A 21092-nucleotide genomic window follows, 5' to 3' on the forward strand; every position below is an offset into this window, starting at 1 on the left:
ATGTACTACTCTTTCCAGAATAGATTTTGAGAGGAATGTGTGATTTTATATGATGTTTTGAATATTTGGTGAACATCTTCCAGTTCTTGTCCACTGAGTTGGTCTCAGGAGAGTTGTTGAGAAACTATTTTCACATCTGTGCAGCTTGTCTCTTAAAGGCATCGATATTGATGCACTTACACTGCAGCACTATCCTTGGTGATTTTCGGTGCAGTGATGCCTTTAGGCAATACTCACTCTACCGCTGAGTGGTCACTTATCCCAGAATGAGGCCTGATAGATCTCATTAAAGTAGCTTGTGTAACAAGATCATCTGACATGTTCTCAGTTTCATTGGGTGTCTCCAAGTGGCAAAGTTGCCCAACTGTGTTAACAAGTGGTCCTTCATTATATTTATGACTCTTGAAATGGGTTTGTTGCACATTGGAGGATGTCTTGATTCCAATGTGATCAGGGACATTGAAGTAACAGTGTTGTATTATAAAATGCTGTTTGGCTTGCATCTAAGTTATTTGGTGAATCCTTGGGCTGCTAGGTTTCCAATGACAAGTTCCAACAAAAGTATCGCCCCTCTGGAGGGTCAATTGACACATACTAATGCTGTGTATGTTGAGGACAAACCATTTCTTGCAAAACTGGGAACTGAGTTCCTGACTGCAATAAAGACACATCCACCTTTAGTGGGTCGATCCTTACAATATACTGTGAAAGCTTATGGAAATATTTCTGTGGTGTTTATATTTTCATCATGTTTGGTTTCTGTTCTCATGATAACATCAAGTTTTCTTGGCTGATAAGTAACTCCAATTGAGTTACTTACCCTCAAATACCATTGGAATTTATATTTACAATCCTTGATAAAAGTTTAACTTCAAACTATTTTGAAAAGTGGCTCTGGTCTTTCCTGTGTTTTGGTTTTTGTCTTGCTTTGTTTTAGAATACACAGCAATATTGAATGATTATTGTATAAAGGCACCACTGCACCGAAAAACACCAAGGGGAGTGCCAGTGTAACTGTGTCAATATCAGTGCCTTTAAGACTATGGCAGTTCGGGGCTTCAGGGAGTCCTCTGGCAGGAGGTGGTCAGCACTTGTTACACAAACTGCTTTGATGAGATCTGTCAGGCCCCATTCTGGGATTAGTGACCGTCGGCAGATCTGGTTGATCTGCTTTATCTGCTGATCTTGCCAGCTTGAGTCCTAGTGGAGTAATTTTTTTTTTTGCTGCCTTCGTTGCTTCATTTTGGATTGACTTGCATTTACCTATTCATCTTCTAATTTTAACTTCACTGGTGTAACTTTCCTTGCATGCACGTTGGCTCATGGGAGGATTGGCTTGAAGGTGGGTGAAAGACAATCAAATCTGTTCCTAATATCTGGGTTGAATCAAACAGTTCATGTATTCAAACTGTCACAAGAATGACATGGCTGTAGCCATACAGCATCTGTGCAGGTAATATGATGTGACAGGGTTTCATCCGATGCTCCAGAACATCTGCTGTGATACCACCTTGAGCAATTGGAACATATATTACAGCATAGTTAGAGTCCACAGCGCCACCTAATTTTGCAACCTTGCCATTTAATCTCTTCCTATGTAGTTTAAGTTGGTCCAGGATTGACAGAAATGTCATCAGCTAGCAAGCTAGCTGAGATAGAGGTGAAATTTAGCACCAGGTTGCCCAAAAATGGGGCCAAACTGGAGTTAAGTTTTATGCAATAGCTCTGTAATCAGAACCATCTGAAAGTAAGATTTAAATCACAAACTTCGGATGATTCCTCACTGTAATAGTTACCCAGGAAAAGTTAGAAGAATTAAAAACCACCTCTAACTCCTGGGTAACCTCTTCCACCATCACTTTTAATATAGATTTTTGGATTTAAATGATTATGATTGGATTAAGAAAAAAACAAAATTAAATAAACTTTATTAAACAAAAAACTGTTGTATATTTTTAAGTATGTAGAATTTATTTTTACGATGCAGAAATTGGGCAATCTGCAAATATAATTTAGCTTTTCGAGGACATTAGCATGTTCAGCATATCTGCCTTTAGTGATGAACACAGTATAAAAATCCAGTTAAACCTCATTTAACAAGGTGTTACTTTTTCAAGGGTTTTTCACAGTGGAACAAACAGCACAGAAGTGAATGCTCTCCCTAAGTAATGATTATAATGGAAATAAGGGTATGTGGAAACTGTTACAGCTCAATCTATGGACTCACTGACAGCAACTTCGACATTCCTACACATGTGGGAACTCATGGAGTTTCATTGGAGTATTGACAGCAAAGACTGACACATTGGCCACCATTACCACAGCAGCAAAATCCAAACCATATTCCTAACTAGGCTATTTACTGTGTACAAACCCTTGAGAGATCTTTCAGAATCTTTTAACTGAAACTCTGGTGAAACTAACCACAGTTTCCATAGAATCCCATTTTATCACAATGTGCAAGCTTGCAGTCAGCACCAGCTTTACTTCTCAAAGCATTCTTTTGATGGTCCATGCAGGCAGATCTTAGACTTCTTGGCTTTTGGTTGGTGGACTTTATTTTCCTATGTGATTTGCATATCAAATAAGGCTTATTTTCATCAAATAACTGGGCATCCTACATGTATAGCACTGTGGCAATTTTGTATCTATCAAGTAGATGAGGCGTACTACTCTTGTTTGTATGACTTGCTATGGGACAATTTGTAATCCTGCTTTACGTAAATCCCACAACTTGCATTTATATACCTCTCAATCAAGAAAAATATGTGGGGCAGGTAGGTGGGTTTTGAATGGGTTAAAATCTCTGGAATTAAAACACTTTATGTCAAGCCATTAAAAAGAAACACAGTACTTTGGAAATACATTGTGGCCTGAAGTTTTCTAGTGTATTAACCTCAAATTTTCTACTTTATTAAGATACAAGATGGATTATTTTAAAACTTTTTTTTGCTCACTTTTCCTTACATGACTTTTTTGTAGATTTTGCCAAATTCAATATATATCTATCTGTATTTGTTGATTTAGATCAAAATCAACTTTACATTCACTCTAATCTTACAAGCTTCACAGTATTTGAATATAGTTAATCAGATCAATCTGCAGCAGTAAGAAGAAAGACAAATTAAATAACTTTTCCAACCCCCAATCCTGTCTGTTCATTCAGAGTAGTTACTAATCATTAATTAGATTGAACTATTGCTTGCTTTTTAATTTTTTTTTGCTTTCCTTAGTTTCTGAGATAAGCTGCTTTCTACAGGTGGCACGGTGACACAGTGGTTAGTACTGCTGCCTCACAGCGCCAGGGAAAATTCCAGGCTCGGGTGACGGTCTGTGTGGGGTTTGCACATTCTCCCCATGTCTGCGTGGGTTTCCTCCAGGTGCTCTGGTTTTCTCCCACAGTCCAAAGATGTGTGGGCTAGGTGGATTGGCCATGATAAATTGACATTTAGTGTCGGGGGATTAACAGGGTAAATACGTGGGGTTATGGGGATAGGGCCTGGGTGGGATTGTTATCAGTGCAGGCTTGATGGAGCAAATGGCCTCCTTCTGCACTGTAGTGATTCCATGGGCCTGATTTTACCATTTTCATTCTAAGTGCCGAATCTGGGCGTAATGCAGATCCGACTTAGAAATCTGCTTTCAGGTGTCCCCATACGCTCTCAGCCATCTTCGGTCCCATTCGCGCTGTGGGCGGGACTTAGCGCAGCCGAAATGATCGGAGCTCTGAACTGCGCATGCGCAATTGGGGAAAAAAAATTGAAAAGGCGCGCCCGTGTCAGATTGCTCCCAGGCCACAGAAAGCGGAGAAAGCGGGAGCGATGGTGCACACACACATCACTGTCCTCCTTATCCACCACCCCACACTACCCACACACATCACTGTCCCCCTTATCCACCACCCCCCACTACCCACACACATCACTGTCCCCCTTATCCACCACCCCCCACTACCCACACACATCGCTGTCCCCCTTATCCACCCCCCCAGTACCCACACACATCACTGTCCCCCTTATCCACCACCCCCCACTACCCACACACATCGCTGTCCCCCTTATCCACCCCCCCAGTACCCACACACATCACTGTTCACCTTATCCACCATCCCCACTACCCAGACCAATCGCCACCTCTGACCCCCTCCCCACCGATCACCCGCAGAGTGGCAGCGGACCCCCCTGCCCCCCAACCAGAGATCCATCTGCACCCCCTCCCCCAAAACCAGTGAGCAATTGCCCCCCCCCACCACCACCACCAGACAACGATCTGGCCTCACACCCCCCCCCCCCCCCCCCCCCCCCCCCAAACCAGGGAATGATTTGCCCCCCCACCACCGATCTGAGTCAGAGAGCCGTTGGAAACACTGAACGCGCTCTTCAGCAGCTGGAGCGCCCGATTCAGACTTTTATTTAGCAGGTCCCTAAAAGCGCGGTTCCGGTTTGGCAAACACAGTGGTAAAGGGGGAAATGCTGATAAAGTTGAGCGGGCAGTTCATTAATTCCATTTAATTGCATGCAAATGCATTTAAATCGTCGTTGCGCCCGTTTTGGGTGTGAAGTGGATCGCCGCCATTCCCGGGTTTTGGTAAAGTGGCTATCTGCGCAGACGCGGGTGCGGATCGCGATAATGGCCTCTCACCTGACTTTACCACATTTTCGCGCCCGAAAATGGGCGCGAGGCAATGGTAAAATTGGGCCCTATGAGTCTATACTCATTACTTTGTGAGCTTCAACAATAGTAATCTGCATGTGAGCAGTCTACAGGCTATTTCAACTGAATCGAGTTTTTTACTCATACACGCAAAAGCTACCAACAAGAGTTGCTGGGTAACTATTAGAAGCATGATCGCTGGCTGATTTTCCACTCTAAACCAAGGGTGCTGAAACAAGTTGTATTGTCCCACCTGAGATGAACTAACTTAGTACAGATTCAGGAATCATCTTCCTCCATTACAACAATGACTACACCTCAAAAGTATTTAATTGGCTGTGAAGCCCTTTGAGATATCCAGCAGTCATGAAATGCACCATATAAATGCAAGTAAAAGCAAAATATTGTGGATGCTGGAAATCTGAAATGAAAACAGAAAATGCTGGATGAACTTTGTAGATCTAGCAGTATCTGTGGAGAGAAACCAAGTTAATGTTTTGGGTCTAAATAACCTACTGAACTGAAGAAAGGTAGAAATATAAAGAATTATGTAGTTGGAAAAGGGGTGGAGGAAGTGGGACAGAATAGAAGAACACTGATAGGTCAGGGCAAAGGCGGTATTGACAAATTTGTCCTGAACACAAGACAAAGGGGAATGCTAATCGTGGCAAAAGGTGGGATAGTTTCTACCCTACCTCCTCCACCCCCTTTTCAACGATATAATTCTTTACATTTCTACCTTTCTTCAGTTCTGCTGCCAGACCTACTGAGTTTATATAAATGCAAGTCTCTTCTTTTGTTCTGTGTAGGTCACTTATAGAATTGTTACAGCACAGACAGAAGCCATGTGGCCTGTTGCATCCATGTGGCTCTCTGCAAGAGCACACAACTGGTCCCACTCCCCTGCTCTTTCTCCATAGCTCTGCAAATGTTTTGTCTTCAGGAGCTTTTCCAATTCTCATTCGAAAGCCACAATTGGACTTGCCTCCTCCACTCTCCCAGGCAACCACACACAGCTGCATTTGGTCCTCTTACCATTGACCTTAAATCAGTCTCCTCTCTTTTGCCAATGGGAACAGTTTATCTCTATCTACTCTGTCCTGATTCTTTGTGATTTTGAACACCTCTCAAATCTCTTCTTTAAGGAGAACAACCCCAGTGGAAAATGTGCCTTTTAAAAGTTTTTTAAATCATTCTAGATTTTGGAATTCTGTTGTAACTTATTTCTCATTTTTCATAAGATATTTTAGCAAAGCTTCTTCCTGTCAAAATGATTTGAAAGGAAATCTAATCCCAAAAAATGATTTGAACATTAGGAATTTAAAAATCAATACAATTATAAAGAATTAACACCTACAAATCATTCAGAGTCTGCATTTTTCTGAAGTCTTTACAAAGTTTTTTGCGCCATGTTCATAGTAACGTAAGTTTAGACTTAAGAACCTCAATGATGCACTTTTTTATGGAGGGTATAGAATTCTACATTTTGACATCTGAAATTTGGTAAGTGTGATCTATATTTTTATAAATATACAGGTGATATTTTCAATGTAATAGCAGTACTTTCATAATGAATTTTAAAGTATAGTGAAGAGTTATAACTTTTTGAATAACATCTGGTGGGATAAATACTGCATGAGTAAAAGTTCTTGATTTTTATTACACTTCATTCAACAATTTTAAAATTTTTTTAGAAAGCAGACAAGAACTGGAGAAGTTTTTGAAACTGAAAAAATGCAAAGTGCCAAAAACCATTGAAAGTTTCATTGAAGTGTCTGAATCAGAAGATGGTGACAGCACTGAAGATGAACCACATCAGTTCAACAATATCCAGGTATTAAATAATGTTTGAGAATCTGATGCCATTTTAAAATTATTTTTCCTTTTCTGTTCCTATTTTCTTCCCTTTTACCCCTCCATCGGAAGAGGCTGACCAATGCTTAGGGTGTAATCCTACAGAACTTCACCCAGCTGCCCAATGTGTCAGCAAGTTGTTTGATCATAGAGTACCATGGCTGAGCATGTTCTGAACTGCGCGCCATAAACATACACCTAATCATGGTCGCAAAATATGTTCAAAAATAGCATCCAATCTGAGACCAGTTGTATCATCTTTCCTGTCACCCTGTTTGACATCAGTTAGCTCAGCAAAGTCTGGGATAGAACAAAACAACAGTGACTTCAGTTTAAAAAATGCCCATCTTACCTAGCCTGATCTGTCGCCTATATCATGCAAACCGCGCTAAACATTTGTCATTGCCGTGACTGTTACAAAGGTAGCATGTAAGCTGGCAGTTGTTTGTATCTAGTTAATTAATTGCCTGTCATTAGGGCCCTTTCAAGTACTTCCATGTGACAAAGTATGCTGAGACTTGAGGTGTATTGCCAGTACCTATGGTAATAGTGGCACTGGGCAGATTTGATACTGCTGCATATTTAAAACCCCATCACACTATCACGATTGACATAAATGTTGGAGACTGGGCTTCCTGAAGACAAGAAAGGCATTCTATTTCTGCAAGCATCCTTGTTTTCTTCCTCCCATGCCTTAGTAGCACAAAGCATGATGCGTTTTCACTTTAAACTACCTGGAGATCTAAAGACTTTTTTCTTAACATGTATATTTGCTATTTATTTCCAATTTTCAGGAGATGACCATAAATCAGAACATTTGTGGCGCACATTTTATAAGATATTATTATAAAAGTAAAATATTGCCGATGCTGGAAATCTGAATTAAAAATTAAATACTGGAAATACTCACTATGCCAGGCAACATCTGTGGACAGAGAGAGAGAAAAATAAAAACAAGAATTAATGTCCAAGGTTGATGTTTCATCTGAACTGATATATGTGGTGAAAGATCATCAACCTGAAATGTGAACTTTATGTCTCTCTTCATAGATGCTGATTGACCTGCTGAGTATTTTCCTATTTATTACTTTTAATACAGAGATGAGGGGAGTTTTTCTCTCTCAGACGATGGAACTTTCTTCCTCAAAAGGTGGTGGAAGCAAATTCTTCGAGTATTTCTAAGGCAGAGCTCGATAGATTCTTGATTAACAAGGGGATGAAAGGTTATGGTGGGAATGCGAGTTGAGGTTGCAGTCAGTTCAGCCATGATCTTATTGAAAGGCAGAGCAGGTTTGAGGCGCCAAATGGCCTTCTGCTCCTAATTCGTATGTTGATTTCAAATGAACAAAATGTCGGAAAGAGAAGGAGCAGTTAGGCCGGTATTTTTCTGCCTTTCCCACTGGCGGGTTCTTCCGGTCCTGCAGAATGTCCCTGGCAGTGGGGCAGGCAAGCATTGTAAATGGTCATTGATTTCAGCAGGAAGGGCCAGTGAGAAGCCATTTCTGCTGCTGGAAAACCCGCTGCCAGAGGGGCTGGAAAATTTCAGTCGTAGTGTTGTATGGAGCTTTGGGAAAAACATTCTAAGAAAGCGCAAAGGACTATACGGAAAAGAATAAAAAAAGGTCCAGTGAAGTAGTTTACCAACCAGCCATCTGGTTACCCTAATTCAGGGCCTTTTAGTTTTGCAGGCTGGAATATTTCAGTCAAGTACAAGTATATGAACACAAAGCATGGCAGGAGACAACTGATAGAGTAAACTTTAATTCTAACACCAAGCAGATCTAGGAAGACTTCTTGTGAAAATGTTTCAAAAATGACCTGAAAATAACCAAAGCAAGAAAATTGCACCATTTAAAAAAGGGTGAATTGCTTACTTAGCCATTGAAGTGATTCTGAATGAAAGAATTTCTGTTGTAGTCATCAACACTATAGTCATAAAAATTTACATAATAGACACAGTCCATTTGCCAATCTGAGCAAAGAAGTTTCTCTTGAATTTCTTTATTGAATTTATTATTGACTCTCTTATATTTATGGCTATAATTTTTGTCGTCTTAACATATGGAAGCATCATCTTCTGCATCATCCCCCAGTTGAGCAAATAGGCTCTCCAAATGCAGATATAAAAATGCTTCTAATTCTCATTTGTACTTTAAAATTCAAATCTTAAATATTTCCACGTTCTGCTAAACAAATATGCTGTCTGAATACTAAAGTGCTAGTTAAACTTTGTGGTATCGTAAATCAGAAATCAAAATGACAACTTGCACAGAATTACCGTCTTTAATGTTGACGAACTCTATTCCGCAGGTGAGACAGAGTTAGAGGGCAGGGAATAATTGGACCATGGAATTAATTAATTACTAGGTGTAATTCAATCCCCATTTTAAAGTTATACATTCTGTCCTTTACATAATGCTTGAAGTGCCACCCAAGTGGCTAAATGTTAGTACTGAGTGAAAAGGTTGTAGCTTCAGATCACTTGGAGAAAACTGTAATTACAGTTCACAATATAAATGCAGATGTCATTTTAACTGTGAGCACAGGAACTTTTCAATGGAAAAGGTTGAAAAGTGTGGTTTTAAAAATGTATGGTTTTGTAGTTGGGTAGTTTATTCAAATAATAGATTTTTGACATTTTATCTAACAAAATTGCAGTCAACTACAAAAATTGAAAAAAATAATCGCACTTATAAATGAATGGTCAACATGCCGGATGACGGATTAGTCAAGCTAAGTTTTCCTCTTTGTATTCTGCTTTAAGTTCAAACTTGCACGGAATAGGTGTTTGAATAAATTGTACTTATTGTACAACGGCACAGTGGTTAGCACTGTTGCTTCACAGGGACCAGGGTTCGATTCCCGGCTTGGGTCACTGTCTGTGTAGAGTTTGCACATTCTTCCCGTGTCTGCGAGGGTTTCCTCCGGGTGCTCCGGTTTCCTCGCACATTCTGAAAGACATGCTGGTTAGGTGCATTGATCTGAACAGGCGCCGGACTGTGTAGACTAGAGGAATTTCACAGTAACTTCATTGCAGTGTTAATGTAAACCTTACTTGTGACTAATAAATAAATAAACTTTAAACTTTTTTACTTGGTTTTCACCATTAGATGTGATTCCGTGATTGGACAATGTTTGCTAAATAACCCTCAGCGTGCTATGAATTACTCTTGACAACCAACTAAGGTTGTCAGTCGGGCTCATAGTGTGGCGTATTTATGTGTACTTGAAGCTGCATATATTAATACACAATGCCCTGTTCTTTGTAGGCAGAACACACATACACATTGCACCTGTTTCACCTAGACAAAATTAAGTAACAGCCATTTGCTGATTCCTTCCCCAGGGTATTGCCTTGACCAATCAGGGTTGAGCTACCTGGTTTAGATTTCAGACCATGCTTGGCAGTTTATTGTCAGTTACAATTAGCTGGTACATTCTCCATGGCAACGCCTTTGTCAACCAGAGTCCAATCATCCAACATTCTGTTTTCCATATAAAATAAATTGTTGTTTTCCCCTTTTGCTGGTATCCTTGCGTAATGTCCTGATGAGTGCAGAATGAAAAGCTTTGACATGTCTCTTTTTTTTTCAGCAATACTCAAGTGCTGTACTACTTAAGGACGATGAGCAGTACTAGTGAAAGGCTATCAGATTTTTTTCTCAAATCTAGGATGTTTTTAATAAGTTGGAATTTAATGTTCAGATGAATATTTACAAAGTGTCTTTTAATTTTCCTCAGAACCATTTTACATAATCTGCTCTAATACATTAGCCCAGCTTTTGCGGTCAGTGGCAAATTAATGGCACTCGCTGTTCATTGAGCTCACAGCTACCTACAGACGTGACAACTTATAATAGAGATTTATTTCAGTGAAGTTCCCTTTGAGAGATCTGGAACAGTATGAAAAGGGCAAGCATATTCTCTTCAACCCAAGAAGAGTGGAGAATCTTACTGAGGCACACTATATAAATAAATTATAGGTCATAAATCATCCTTACCGTTTGTCTGGAGAAGGCCTTTGTTAATTAATATTTGTACAAGACTTTAATCAATTGGCAATCAGGATTCCTAATAATTCTGATTGGAAAGTGAAATAATATATTTAATAAAATTCTAGTAACGATTTTACAGCTCTGATCATTTGCACATTCTGTAGAGTACAGGTCACAAATGAGACATAAACCCTCTCAGAACCCTCTGAACTTGATGTTGAAAATACTTGCGGAGAACTTTTCATAACAGTTGAATCTCTACTGTTGAGGTCATATTATCTGTTCTGATTTGCTGTCTCTAGGGTCTGTAATTGTGTGTGCACAATAGGGCTCTGAAGAAGTCTGAGAGACTTGAAGTGTCAACTCTCTCTCCACACATGCTATCAGAACCCCTGAGTTTTTCAGCAATTCCTGTTTTTATTTTAGCATCTGCAGTTTTTGCCTTTGTTTTAAGGCTTATGAAACTTTGTTTTTAACCTCTTCCTAGACCTTATTCACGTCTCTGCTGTGATATTCATTCCCATTGATACATTTTGATAAAATGGTTGTATCAAGACTTTACAATGGGGTCACTGGTTTTCTTGATGCCTTTATCTCACAGACAATATATCGTTGCAATATATAAACTGAATGTTTCAAACTTCTTTATTATTAAAACTGATTAATCAATACTGTAAGTTAATACATGCATAACTCAGTATTTTGGGGTTAATTGATTTATTTTTATGAAGACTGACTTTTAGTTAAAAACTAATTCTAACCACCGCAAAACTGCTTGCAGTGTAGAACGTAAAGCAGGAAGTACAAGTTAGAACTTTTCTGAAATGTAAAATCATACAAAAATAACACAACGTGGGAAAGGATGGTATGATTGAGAAGGAGAAAATTAAGAAAGTTATTTTAAAAAATTAAATTTGTAAATGCCAGCAATATTTGAAATCTGAAGCAATGAGATTTCATGTTTATAAAAGTAAATTTTCAGCGCCAGGGGGATTGTTTTATTCTAATTGAGTTATCACTATTATGCATTCACTTGTACTTGAAAGGACAAGCCTCACCATTTTGTGGTAAGTATCACAACTTCACGACCTTCATATATTTAATACGAATTGTGGTAGCAGCACAAGTTAAGAACATAAGAACATATGAAATAGGAGCAGGAGTAGGCCATCTAGCCCCTCGAGCCTGCCCCGCCATTCAATTAGATCATGGCTGATCTGATAGTGGTTTAGTTCCACTTACCCACCCGCTCCCCATAACCCTTAATTCCCTTATTGATCAGAAATCTATCTACCTGTGACTTAAACATATTTAACGAGGTAGCCTCCACTGCTTCAATGGGCAGAGAATTCCAGAGATTCACTACCCTCTGAGAGAAGCAGTTCCTCCTCAACTCTGTCCTAAACTGACTCCCCCTTATTTTGAGGCTGTGTCCTCTAGTTCTTGTTTCCTTTCTAAGTGGAAAGAATCTCTCTGCCTCTACCCTGTCTAGCCCCTTTATTATCTTATATGTCTCTATAAGATCTCCCCTCAGCCTGCTAAACTCCAACGAGTACAGGCCCAATCTATTCAATCTCTCCTCATAAGCCAACCCCCTCATCTCCGGTATCAACCTGTTGAACCTTCTCTGCATTCCCTCCAAGGCCAACACATCCCTCCGCAAATAAGGGGACCAAAATTGCACACACTACTCCAGTTGCGGCCTCACCGGTACCTTGTACAATTGCAGCAAGACCTCCCTGCTTTTATACTCCATCCCCTTCGCGATAAAGGCCAACATTCCATTTGCCGCCTTGATCACCTGCTGCACCTGCAAACTGAGTTTTTGCGATTCATGCACAAGGACCCCCAGGTCCCTCTGCACAGTAGCATGTTGTAATTTTTCACCATTTAAATAATAGTCCATTTTACTATTATTCCTTCCAAAGTGGATAACCTCACACTTGTCAACGTTATACTCCATCTGCCAGATCCTCGCCTATCCAAATCTCTCTGCAGACTTTCCGCATCCTCCACGCAATTCGCTTTCCCACTCGTCTTTGTATCATCCGCAAACTTTGTTACCCTACACTCGGTCCCCATCTCCAGATCGTCTATGTATATGGTAAACAGTTAAGGCCCCAGCACCGATCCCTGCGCCACTAGTCACCAACTGCCAACCAGAAAAGCACCCATTTATTCCAACTCTCTGCTTCCTGTTAGATAGCCAATCCTCAATCCACGCTAACACTTTACCCCCAACTCCGTGTACCCTAATCTTTTGCAGCAACCTTTTGTGAGGCACCTTATCGAACGCCTTCTGGAAATCCAAAAACACCACATCCACCGGTTCCCCTCTGTCAACTGCACTCGTTACATCTTCATAAAAATCCAGTAAATTCGTCAAACACGACTTTCCCTTCATGAATCCATGCTGCATCTGCTTGATCGAACCATTTTTTTCCAGGTGTCCTGCTATTTCTTCTTTAATGATGGATTCCAGCAATTTCCCAACTACGGACGTTAAGCTAACCGGCCTGTAGTTACCCGCCTTTTGTCTACCTCCTTTTTTAAACAGTGGCGTCACATTAGCTGTTTTCCAATCAGCCGGCACTTCTCCAGAGTCCAGCGAATTTTGATAAATTACAATCAACGCATCTGCTATTACTTCTGCCATTTCTTTCAGTACCCTGGGATGCATTCCATCCGGGCCCGGGGACTTGTCTACCTTTAGTCCCATTAGCCTACCAAGCACTACCTCTTTAGTAATTGTAATCGTTTTAAGGACCTCACCTGCTACAGTCCCACAACTATCAATTTTCGGTAAGTTATTTGTGTCCTCTACCGTGAAGACCGACACAAAAAACTTGTTTAAGGTCTCGGCTATTTGCTTGTTTCCCATTATTAAATCCCCCTTCTCGTCTTCTAAGGGTCCAACATTAACTTTAGCTACTCTTTTCCTTTTTATATATTTGCAAAAACATTTACTATCAGTTTTTATATTTTGTGCTAGTTTAGTTTCATAATCTATCTTTCCTTTCTTTATCGCTTTCTTAGTAGTTCTTTGTTGTTTTTTAAAGCTTTCCCAATCTTCTAATTCCCCACTAGTTTTGGCCACTCTGTATGCATCAGTTTTTAATTTAATACTCTCCTTTATTTCCTTAGTTATCCACGGCTGGTTATCCCTTTTCTTACATTCCTTTTTTATCACAGGAATATATTTTTGCTGAGTTATACAGCAGCCTTTTTGATTTCCACCGTTAAACATGCAGAGGCTGGAAGTTGCTGTCCGATTTGATCTTATTGCAAACTCCAGCCCAATAATGACTCCAAACCAATGAATGTGCATAAAGGTAGGCGCCATTCTAAGAAATGTAAATGCAAAGAGACGTTGATAATTTAGTGAATTTCATTAATTCACTGACCTGATGGGCTACATCTAAAGGTTCCAAACTGTCCCAGCAGATTGGAAATGTAACAATGCTAGTCAAAAAAGGAAGGAATATGAAAACTGGGAACTACAGGCTAGTTAGTCTGATATCAGTTGTTGAATAAGTGCTATAACCTCTTACTAAGCAAATCTTGACAATGCATTTAGGGATTCATCAATAATCAGATCAAATCAACTTGGTTTTACATTAGGCAAATTTGTTTGAGAAACTTATTGGAGTTTTTTGAGGATGTAACAAGTCGGGTAGATGAAGGGGAATGAGTAGATGTTGTTTCGTACCCCCTAAAGGCATCCACTAAGGTACCACTTGAAAGGTGAATACAAAAGATAAGGGCGCATGGATATGTTAGCAAGGATAGAAGATTAATTAACAGACAGAAAGCAGAGAGTAAGGAGAAATGAGGCATTTTCAAATCAGCAGGTTTTAACTAGTGGAGTGCCAAAAGAATCAGTCCTGGAGCCACAACTGTTTACAGTCTATGTTAATGACTTGGATGAAGACACTGGTTGTTTTGCGATAGGTGAGAGGCTGAGTGAATTGAGTCTATATTCTCTGGAGGTTAGAAAAATGTGAGGCAATCCAATTCATAGAAATCATAGAAACCCTACAGTGCAGAAAGAGGCCATTTGGCCCATCGAGTCTGCACCGACCACGATCCCACCCAGGCCCTATCCCCATATCCCTACATATTTACCCGCTAATCCCTCTAACCTACGCATCCCAGGACACTAAGGGGCAATTTAGCATGGCCAATTAACCTAATCCGCACGTCTTTGGACTGTGGGAGGAAACCAGAGCACCCGGAGGAAACCCACACAGACACGAGGAGACTGTGCAAACTCCACACAGACAGTGACCCAAGCCGGGAATCGAACCCAGGTCGCTGGAGCTGTGAAGCAGCAGTGCTAACCACTGTGCTACCGTGCCGCCCCTGAAACAGACATGAAGGGGCTTGAGAGGCTAGACACTGAAAAGGTGTTTCCCCTAGGTGAAGAATTTAGAACATGGAGCACAGTCCCAGGATTAGGAACTGATCATTCAGGATGGAGATAAAAGTTTCTTCACTTAAGGGTGTGAATTTTTGCAATTCTCTACCCCAAAGGGATGAGGTAGACAGATTTTCTGAGCTCTTGGGAAATCAAGGGATATGGGAGTGGGCAGGTAACTGAAGTTGAGGCAGATGTTGAGTGGTGAGCAGACTCAATGAGCTGTATGGTCTGCTTTTTCTTAACTTCGAATGGTTCTAGTACTTCACAGTAATCGTCTTGAGAAGAGAGAAAATATGTTTTTAATGAGGAAAAGATAGTAATTTAGAGGAGTAAATATTAATTTCACTTGACTGCCTCCTGCAATCATGTGACAGAAGTAGCTTGATACTTTTTTTGTTTATGTTCTGATCAGTTAATAACACATCACTTGTTATTCGAAAATCTTACACTTCACGTTAGTCCAATAGAGTCATACAGTGCAGAAAAGGCCCTTCAGCCCATCAAGTCTGCACCGACAATAACTACCACTAAAGTTGTGCTAGTCCCATTTTCCAACACTTGTCCCACATCCTTGAATGTTATGATGTTTCAAGAGCTCATCCAAGTGTTCACATTTATTTAGTGATTTCTACATTCAGGCTATTTTCCTTTCCTCCTTTAAGGTGCTTGTAGCTGGGGGCCCTCTGTTACTTGCCCATTGTAGTTGTGCCGAATTATGAGGATCCGCAAACTATTCAACCATAACGAGCTTTCTGAGCAGTGCTCAGTGCAGGCTTCAATGACAGAAGGCGTCACTGAATAGCAATCAGGAGTAGAAATCCTAGCTGCTAATTCCTAATGTTGGGTTCATTGGGGTTTAAGGTGAATCTAATGTTTCTCCGATTACTCTGACAGTGGGCAAAAAGCACAGCCCAGGAAGCAGATTAGGAATTTCTAATCTATCCCTCAATTACAGCTACCTTGATCAGCTGAATAATTGGGTCCTAGCATTAATAATAAAACCAGAAAATGCTATTGCTGGAAAAACTCAGCAGGTCTGATAGCATCTGAGGAAAGAGAAATGAGTTAACATTCAGTTGGACTAGAAATATTAACTGTTTTGATCTGCACAGATGTTGCCAGATCTGCTGAGTTTGTCCAGTACTTTTCTGGTTTTATTTCAGATCTCCAGCATCCATAGTACTTTGCTTATATTTTAGGGTGCTAGCATTAATATGTTTACGTTTTCTTATTGTTCTTTCTCCTCAGACTTTGACCTGTTTTTGGTTCATTCCTGCACCACTTTTTTAAATCTGGGAAGGCACTATAATTATCACTCTTGCTTAATTGTAAAGAGTTAAATATGGATGAGTTCAGACTCCATAACGTAATGGATTCCACTTGCCTTATAAAGATTGTAGCATGTTCAGTTTTTTTTTCTAAATCAGGCTCCATTGTTAACATTCGGGGACGAAGGAAAAAAATAGCAATATTCCTGTGTCTGTAGATTTTAATAACAGACAGCTGTGCATTCACATGGATAAGTTAAATGAATGGAATCTTACAACAAATGGAAAATGAAAACTCAGCCATATTGCATTGTGCTAGAAAGAACCATAGTGTTTTAATTCATATGTTCTATAAGCAGTTATTGTATTACTTTTGGAATGCGAATGCAATACTGTTTGTGTAAGAAGATGTACTAATTTATCAGTTGTGAAATGTAGTTGAATTCTTCTGTTCCTCCTCAAATGATTTACACTTGGAACACAAAATCTTTTCCCTCCTTTGAAATAGCAGTTAGTATTTATTTCTCTCTCTCTCAAATTGAATAAACCTGAAAGTGATATATTTTATTTCTCTTAGGAACAAGATGTCTCCTGCTTTGAAGACAGCAGTGATGATGACGACCAAACACTAAAGATGTTTGATGAACTAAAACATAAATATTCACAGGCCAAGGCCAACAATAAAAGGTTGATTCAGGAACTTAAAAAAGTTTCAACAAAACTCCGATTTGCTGAAGAAAAGCAAAAGGAATATGAACACTTGGCATCTGAACTACAGAGACTGAGGGATCTAAATATGGATCTTCAGAATGCCTTGCTTTTGAAGTTATTTAGATGTAAGTCTTATCTTTCCAGAGCTGGGTTCCAGCCCAAGCTAAAATAAAGTGTAGCAACACTAGGAATGGTAAACTACCAAATGAATTTTAATGTTGAATATCTCATTTTTCACACCACCTTCAAACTTGTAATAACCTTATTAAAATTAATTATCTAACTTAATCGTTTAAATTGGCTGTATAGTTATCTTTGCCAATTCAAGCACTTTTTCAAATTGGAACATGTTAAATTATATAGTTAACACATACGTGATGTGCTTGATTATTTAAAGATTAGTTGTCCATTATTCAATCCTTTTTGTACTGATGTGGTGATGCATTTGTTTCCTGTACAAAATATACCATAATTCTTTTTGAATTAACACTTTTGGCTCCTAATTTTCCAGTTCACTTACCAACTTACTGTACCCATTTAGTTTCTAGGGGTAGTTTCCCTGTACCTAGTATGACTGCATTAATTTAAAGGGATCTCATGCTTGAGACGTTTCAAACGAATGAAGGCAAGGTGTGACCTGATAGAACTGTTTCACATAATATGGGAAACTGAGGGGAATCCAGAACAAGATGAATAATAGAATTTGAGCCAATTTAGAAGAAACTCCATGAAGTTTCTCCTACTCTGTCTTAAATCTCTAACATTTACTCTTCTATCTGTACGCCCTTAATATAGTTCCTTCAGTCGTTTGAAGCAATATGCTTCTATTTACTCTGCTCTACCTCTTTATAATTTGAAACACCGTGATCAAATTGACCCCTAATCTCTTCTGCTAAATTTTTCAAGTCTTTCTTTATATTTGTACTTACCTCAACACAGATAGCATCCCAGTGAATTAGTCTTGTTCTGTTTCTGTTGTTTCAACATCTTTTTCTTAGTGTCAAGCCTAAAACTACTTAGTATTCTAACCCGGTAACCGATTTACCAGACAGATGTCCCTGGTGACCCACGCCACATTCACTTACTACTTAATGTGACAGGTGAGCTTGCTTGGTCCTCACCATCTCACTCCAATCTGATTCACAGGATGAGAGGGCAACGTGTATTAGGTGCAGAGTTTCCTTGTGCTAGTGCCTCGCTATGAATAAAGCAATGATTCTAAACAATGTCTTGACCGGCTGCCGCCTTAATCCTTATAGCTCCTCAATTTTTCCCAGTCAGGTTGGCTGCCCCACCGCTTGTGATTCTTTTGCAATTAACCCAATCAAGCCTGCAGTTTACAACCATGTAGCTGTTCAATGCTTCAAAGATCTGTGCTGCAGTCATGTGGGTCAGTAATGTCAAGCAACACAACAAGTCCTCAACAAATTCATTGTGCCAAATGTGCCTAACGTAAATAGCAAGGTTGCACAATCTGTAACATCCATACTTCCATCCAGTTGTATTGAGAAATCCCCCACTAACTTTAACCGAGAAATAAGCTGTACTTCTAAATTCTCAATGATACCACAAATTTGACAATACACTGTGTTATCACTAAGTGGGATGCATTTCAGTTTTTTAGCTGACTTCACATCGAAGACCATGCAAACCATGTCAAATGCTGAAGGAGAATTCATTTCTCTGCAACAGTGTGGGGAACTTTCTGTTTAGTTATGTGGTAAAGCTACCATGTAAGAGGCTAGTTGTCATGGAATTTTACATTTCTGCTCAGAACTTGAGCTGATGTTTTAAGTTCCTGCTGCATCCTTTAAAAAAAAATCCAAAGGTTTGTGCTCCAGATTACTAGATACTTTGGATGTCTTTGCAGTTTTGAGGGTTTTAAACTCTCATTGGCCAGTATTTTCTGCATATAACACACGTGGGCTTTCCATCCTGATTTGCCTTGGCACAATTGACAAAATCACACCTCAAAAAATCACCTTTATACTGCTTTGTTCCTGATTTTAGTTTTTTCTTTGCAGGCTGTTCACCGGAGGCCCTGGCGCTCTGTCCATAGCTCACATTAGTACTGCTCTGTCCTGTCATGGACTCGGCGGAGCAGCTTGCGCTTTCTCCAACAATTCAGATGTGAGATCCTGGCCAGTAGGTTTATCAGCTATTGGTGTCTCTCGCCCTCTCTTGCTTAACAAAATGATTTACAATTGGCTTCCTAGAAAGGGAAACAAATACACATAGAGGGTTTGCTGACCAGTTTATTCTTGCCTCATGTGGTCATACACTGTATTGTAGTGAGAATTTATCCAGAGGGAAAATGGAAAAACAAAGGTTAGGCGATCTTTGGGGATCATTTTTAATGACCCATTTTTCAATACCCTGCGACCCACCCGCGGGTCACGACCCTCACTTTGAAAAAACACTGTTCTAAGCAGTGGTTATGCTAAGACTTCAACTGGCCATTACATTTTGTATTGCACGCTTGTGCGACAAACCTATGTTTACTCCATGTCAATAAAATAGTAGAATGGGCAAAAGGGTGGCAGGTAGAATTTTTGTAAAGACCTTGTCACATTTACTGATTTAATTTCATCTGCCACATTTTTGTCTATTCCACCATTTTATTGACATGGAGCAAAGCTATTGGGCTGAAAAGAGTGTGGTGTCATGGCTAATCAAGCATGGTGAGTTAAATGGTATATTCCTGTTCCTATGCAGCTAGGCAGTGGGCATGCAATCTGAAGGAAACTGATATTGGGTAAAGTTATTGCTGACTCAGCATTAATGCGCTGGCTCAGCATTGATGCGCTAACATACTCCATCATTTTAGTGTAATTTTGACTGGCTCGTCTCATTTATTACGCCACTAATGCAATAATAGGCCATCACCAGTTGTTAAGCTGATGGCAATTGGTTATTCTTGGCCATGTTGCTAAGTGTGTCGGGTGTTACAAGATGAGTTGGATATAAGTGTGAAAAGAAAATCTTTTGAGGATGATTATCCTTTAATTTATTTACCTTTCGATGCACTATTAGTCGAGAGAATGGGGAACCTGCACCTATAACTTTGCTACAATGTGGCAGCCCCAGGAGAAATAGACGAAGGATGGTTTCGCTTCTGTTAGAAATCTCCTGACCCCCATTTGGCACCTTTGCATAATAATTTGGTAGAGGCTAGCAAAGCAAACCATACCCCAATACTTCATAATTAGAAGAGTCTCACGGACTCGAAACATTAACTGTATTTCTCTCCGCAGATGCTGCCAGACCTGAGTTTTTCTAGCATTTTCTGTTTTTATTTTACATTAGAGCATCACTGCTGATCAGAATATAAATGAGAATTTTACATGTTTATTGTGACTAACCACCAGATCTAAAATGGAACCTCCAGTTAATTGTGTTAATCTACAAAACCCTTATTCTTCTAGGAGGATGGTTTCTAAAGCTTTTGGTAGATTATACCTCCAAAGTATAGTAGGGCACACATCTCTATGAAAGTTACATTCAATCAATGGATCATGCACTCATATTTTCAAGATTTGGTGCCAACTATGGCTTGCAAAATTTGAAGGTCTTCTGTGTGTGCTTCCTATGGTCAGCAGAATGATTGCAGCACGTTTGGATTTTTACATTGCCTTGTGATGTCCTTCTCGTGGTCATCGAGGAATTTCTGGTACCTGCTGGAAAGGTAGCCATGACTTAATCTTACACCTATCAGTTATTTAATATCTACTCATGAAGATTCTTCAAAGGAGAGGATTTGTGGAGTATCTTCGGGTTGAGGTGGCTGCAAAATGGCGTGCCTGTCTATAGAAGTTTGGAATCATCAATCATTAGCAGACTCAATAACTTAAGTCTGCAGTTAACAAGTACACTAACATTTAACCCTGCTCAGTAACAAGACTTGGAGCTATAGAGCTGATGTACTCGGAGACTGGAATTCTTCCTTTGCTTCAGATCTTGGAAACCACTGTCCTAATGGCTCAAGTGATATTTTTCTGGACAAATGAAATTTTATTGTTTTAACCAATTTTAGTAGTTTTAAAAACCATAAATATCCCTTCACATACTAGAAATTCCCCAAGTTCTGCTCTTGCCAAACTGTATCCTTGGTGAGTGCATGGGATATAAACCTGCCAGTACTGATAATTTCTCACTAACGTAAAGTCTCTTGAACACTGTAATGAGTTGACA

General features: G+C 39.7%; 1 protein-coding gene across 1 annotated transcript in view; it reads left to right on the forward strand.

Moving 5' to 3' along the window:
• Positions 1-21092, forward strand: part of LOC144495848 (BEN domain-containing protein 5-like) — a 43322-nt gene that overhangs the window by 15016 nt on the left and 7214 nt on the right. Inside the window, exons 2-3 of the mRNA XM_078216484.1 lie at positions 6348-6487; positions 16768-17026. Of these exons, the coding sequence (XP_078072610.1) occupies positions 6348-6487; positions 16768-17026 (399 nt within the window). The remainder of the gene's footprint in view (positions 1-6347; positions 6488-16767; positions 17027-21092) is intronic.

This window comes from Mustelus asterias, chromosome 7 (genome assembly GCF_964213995.1).
Source record: "Mustelus asterias chromosome 7, sMusAst1.hap1.1, whole genome shotgun sequence".
Classification (NCBI taxonomy): domain Eukaryota; kingdom Metazoa; phylum Chordata; class Chondrichthyes; order Carcharhiniformes; family Triakidae; genus Mustelus; species Mustelus asterias.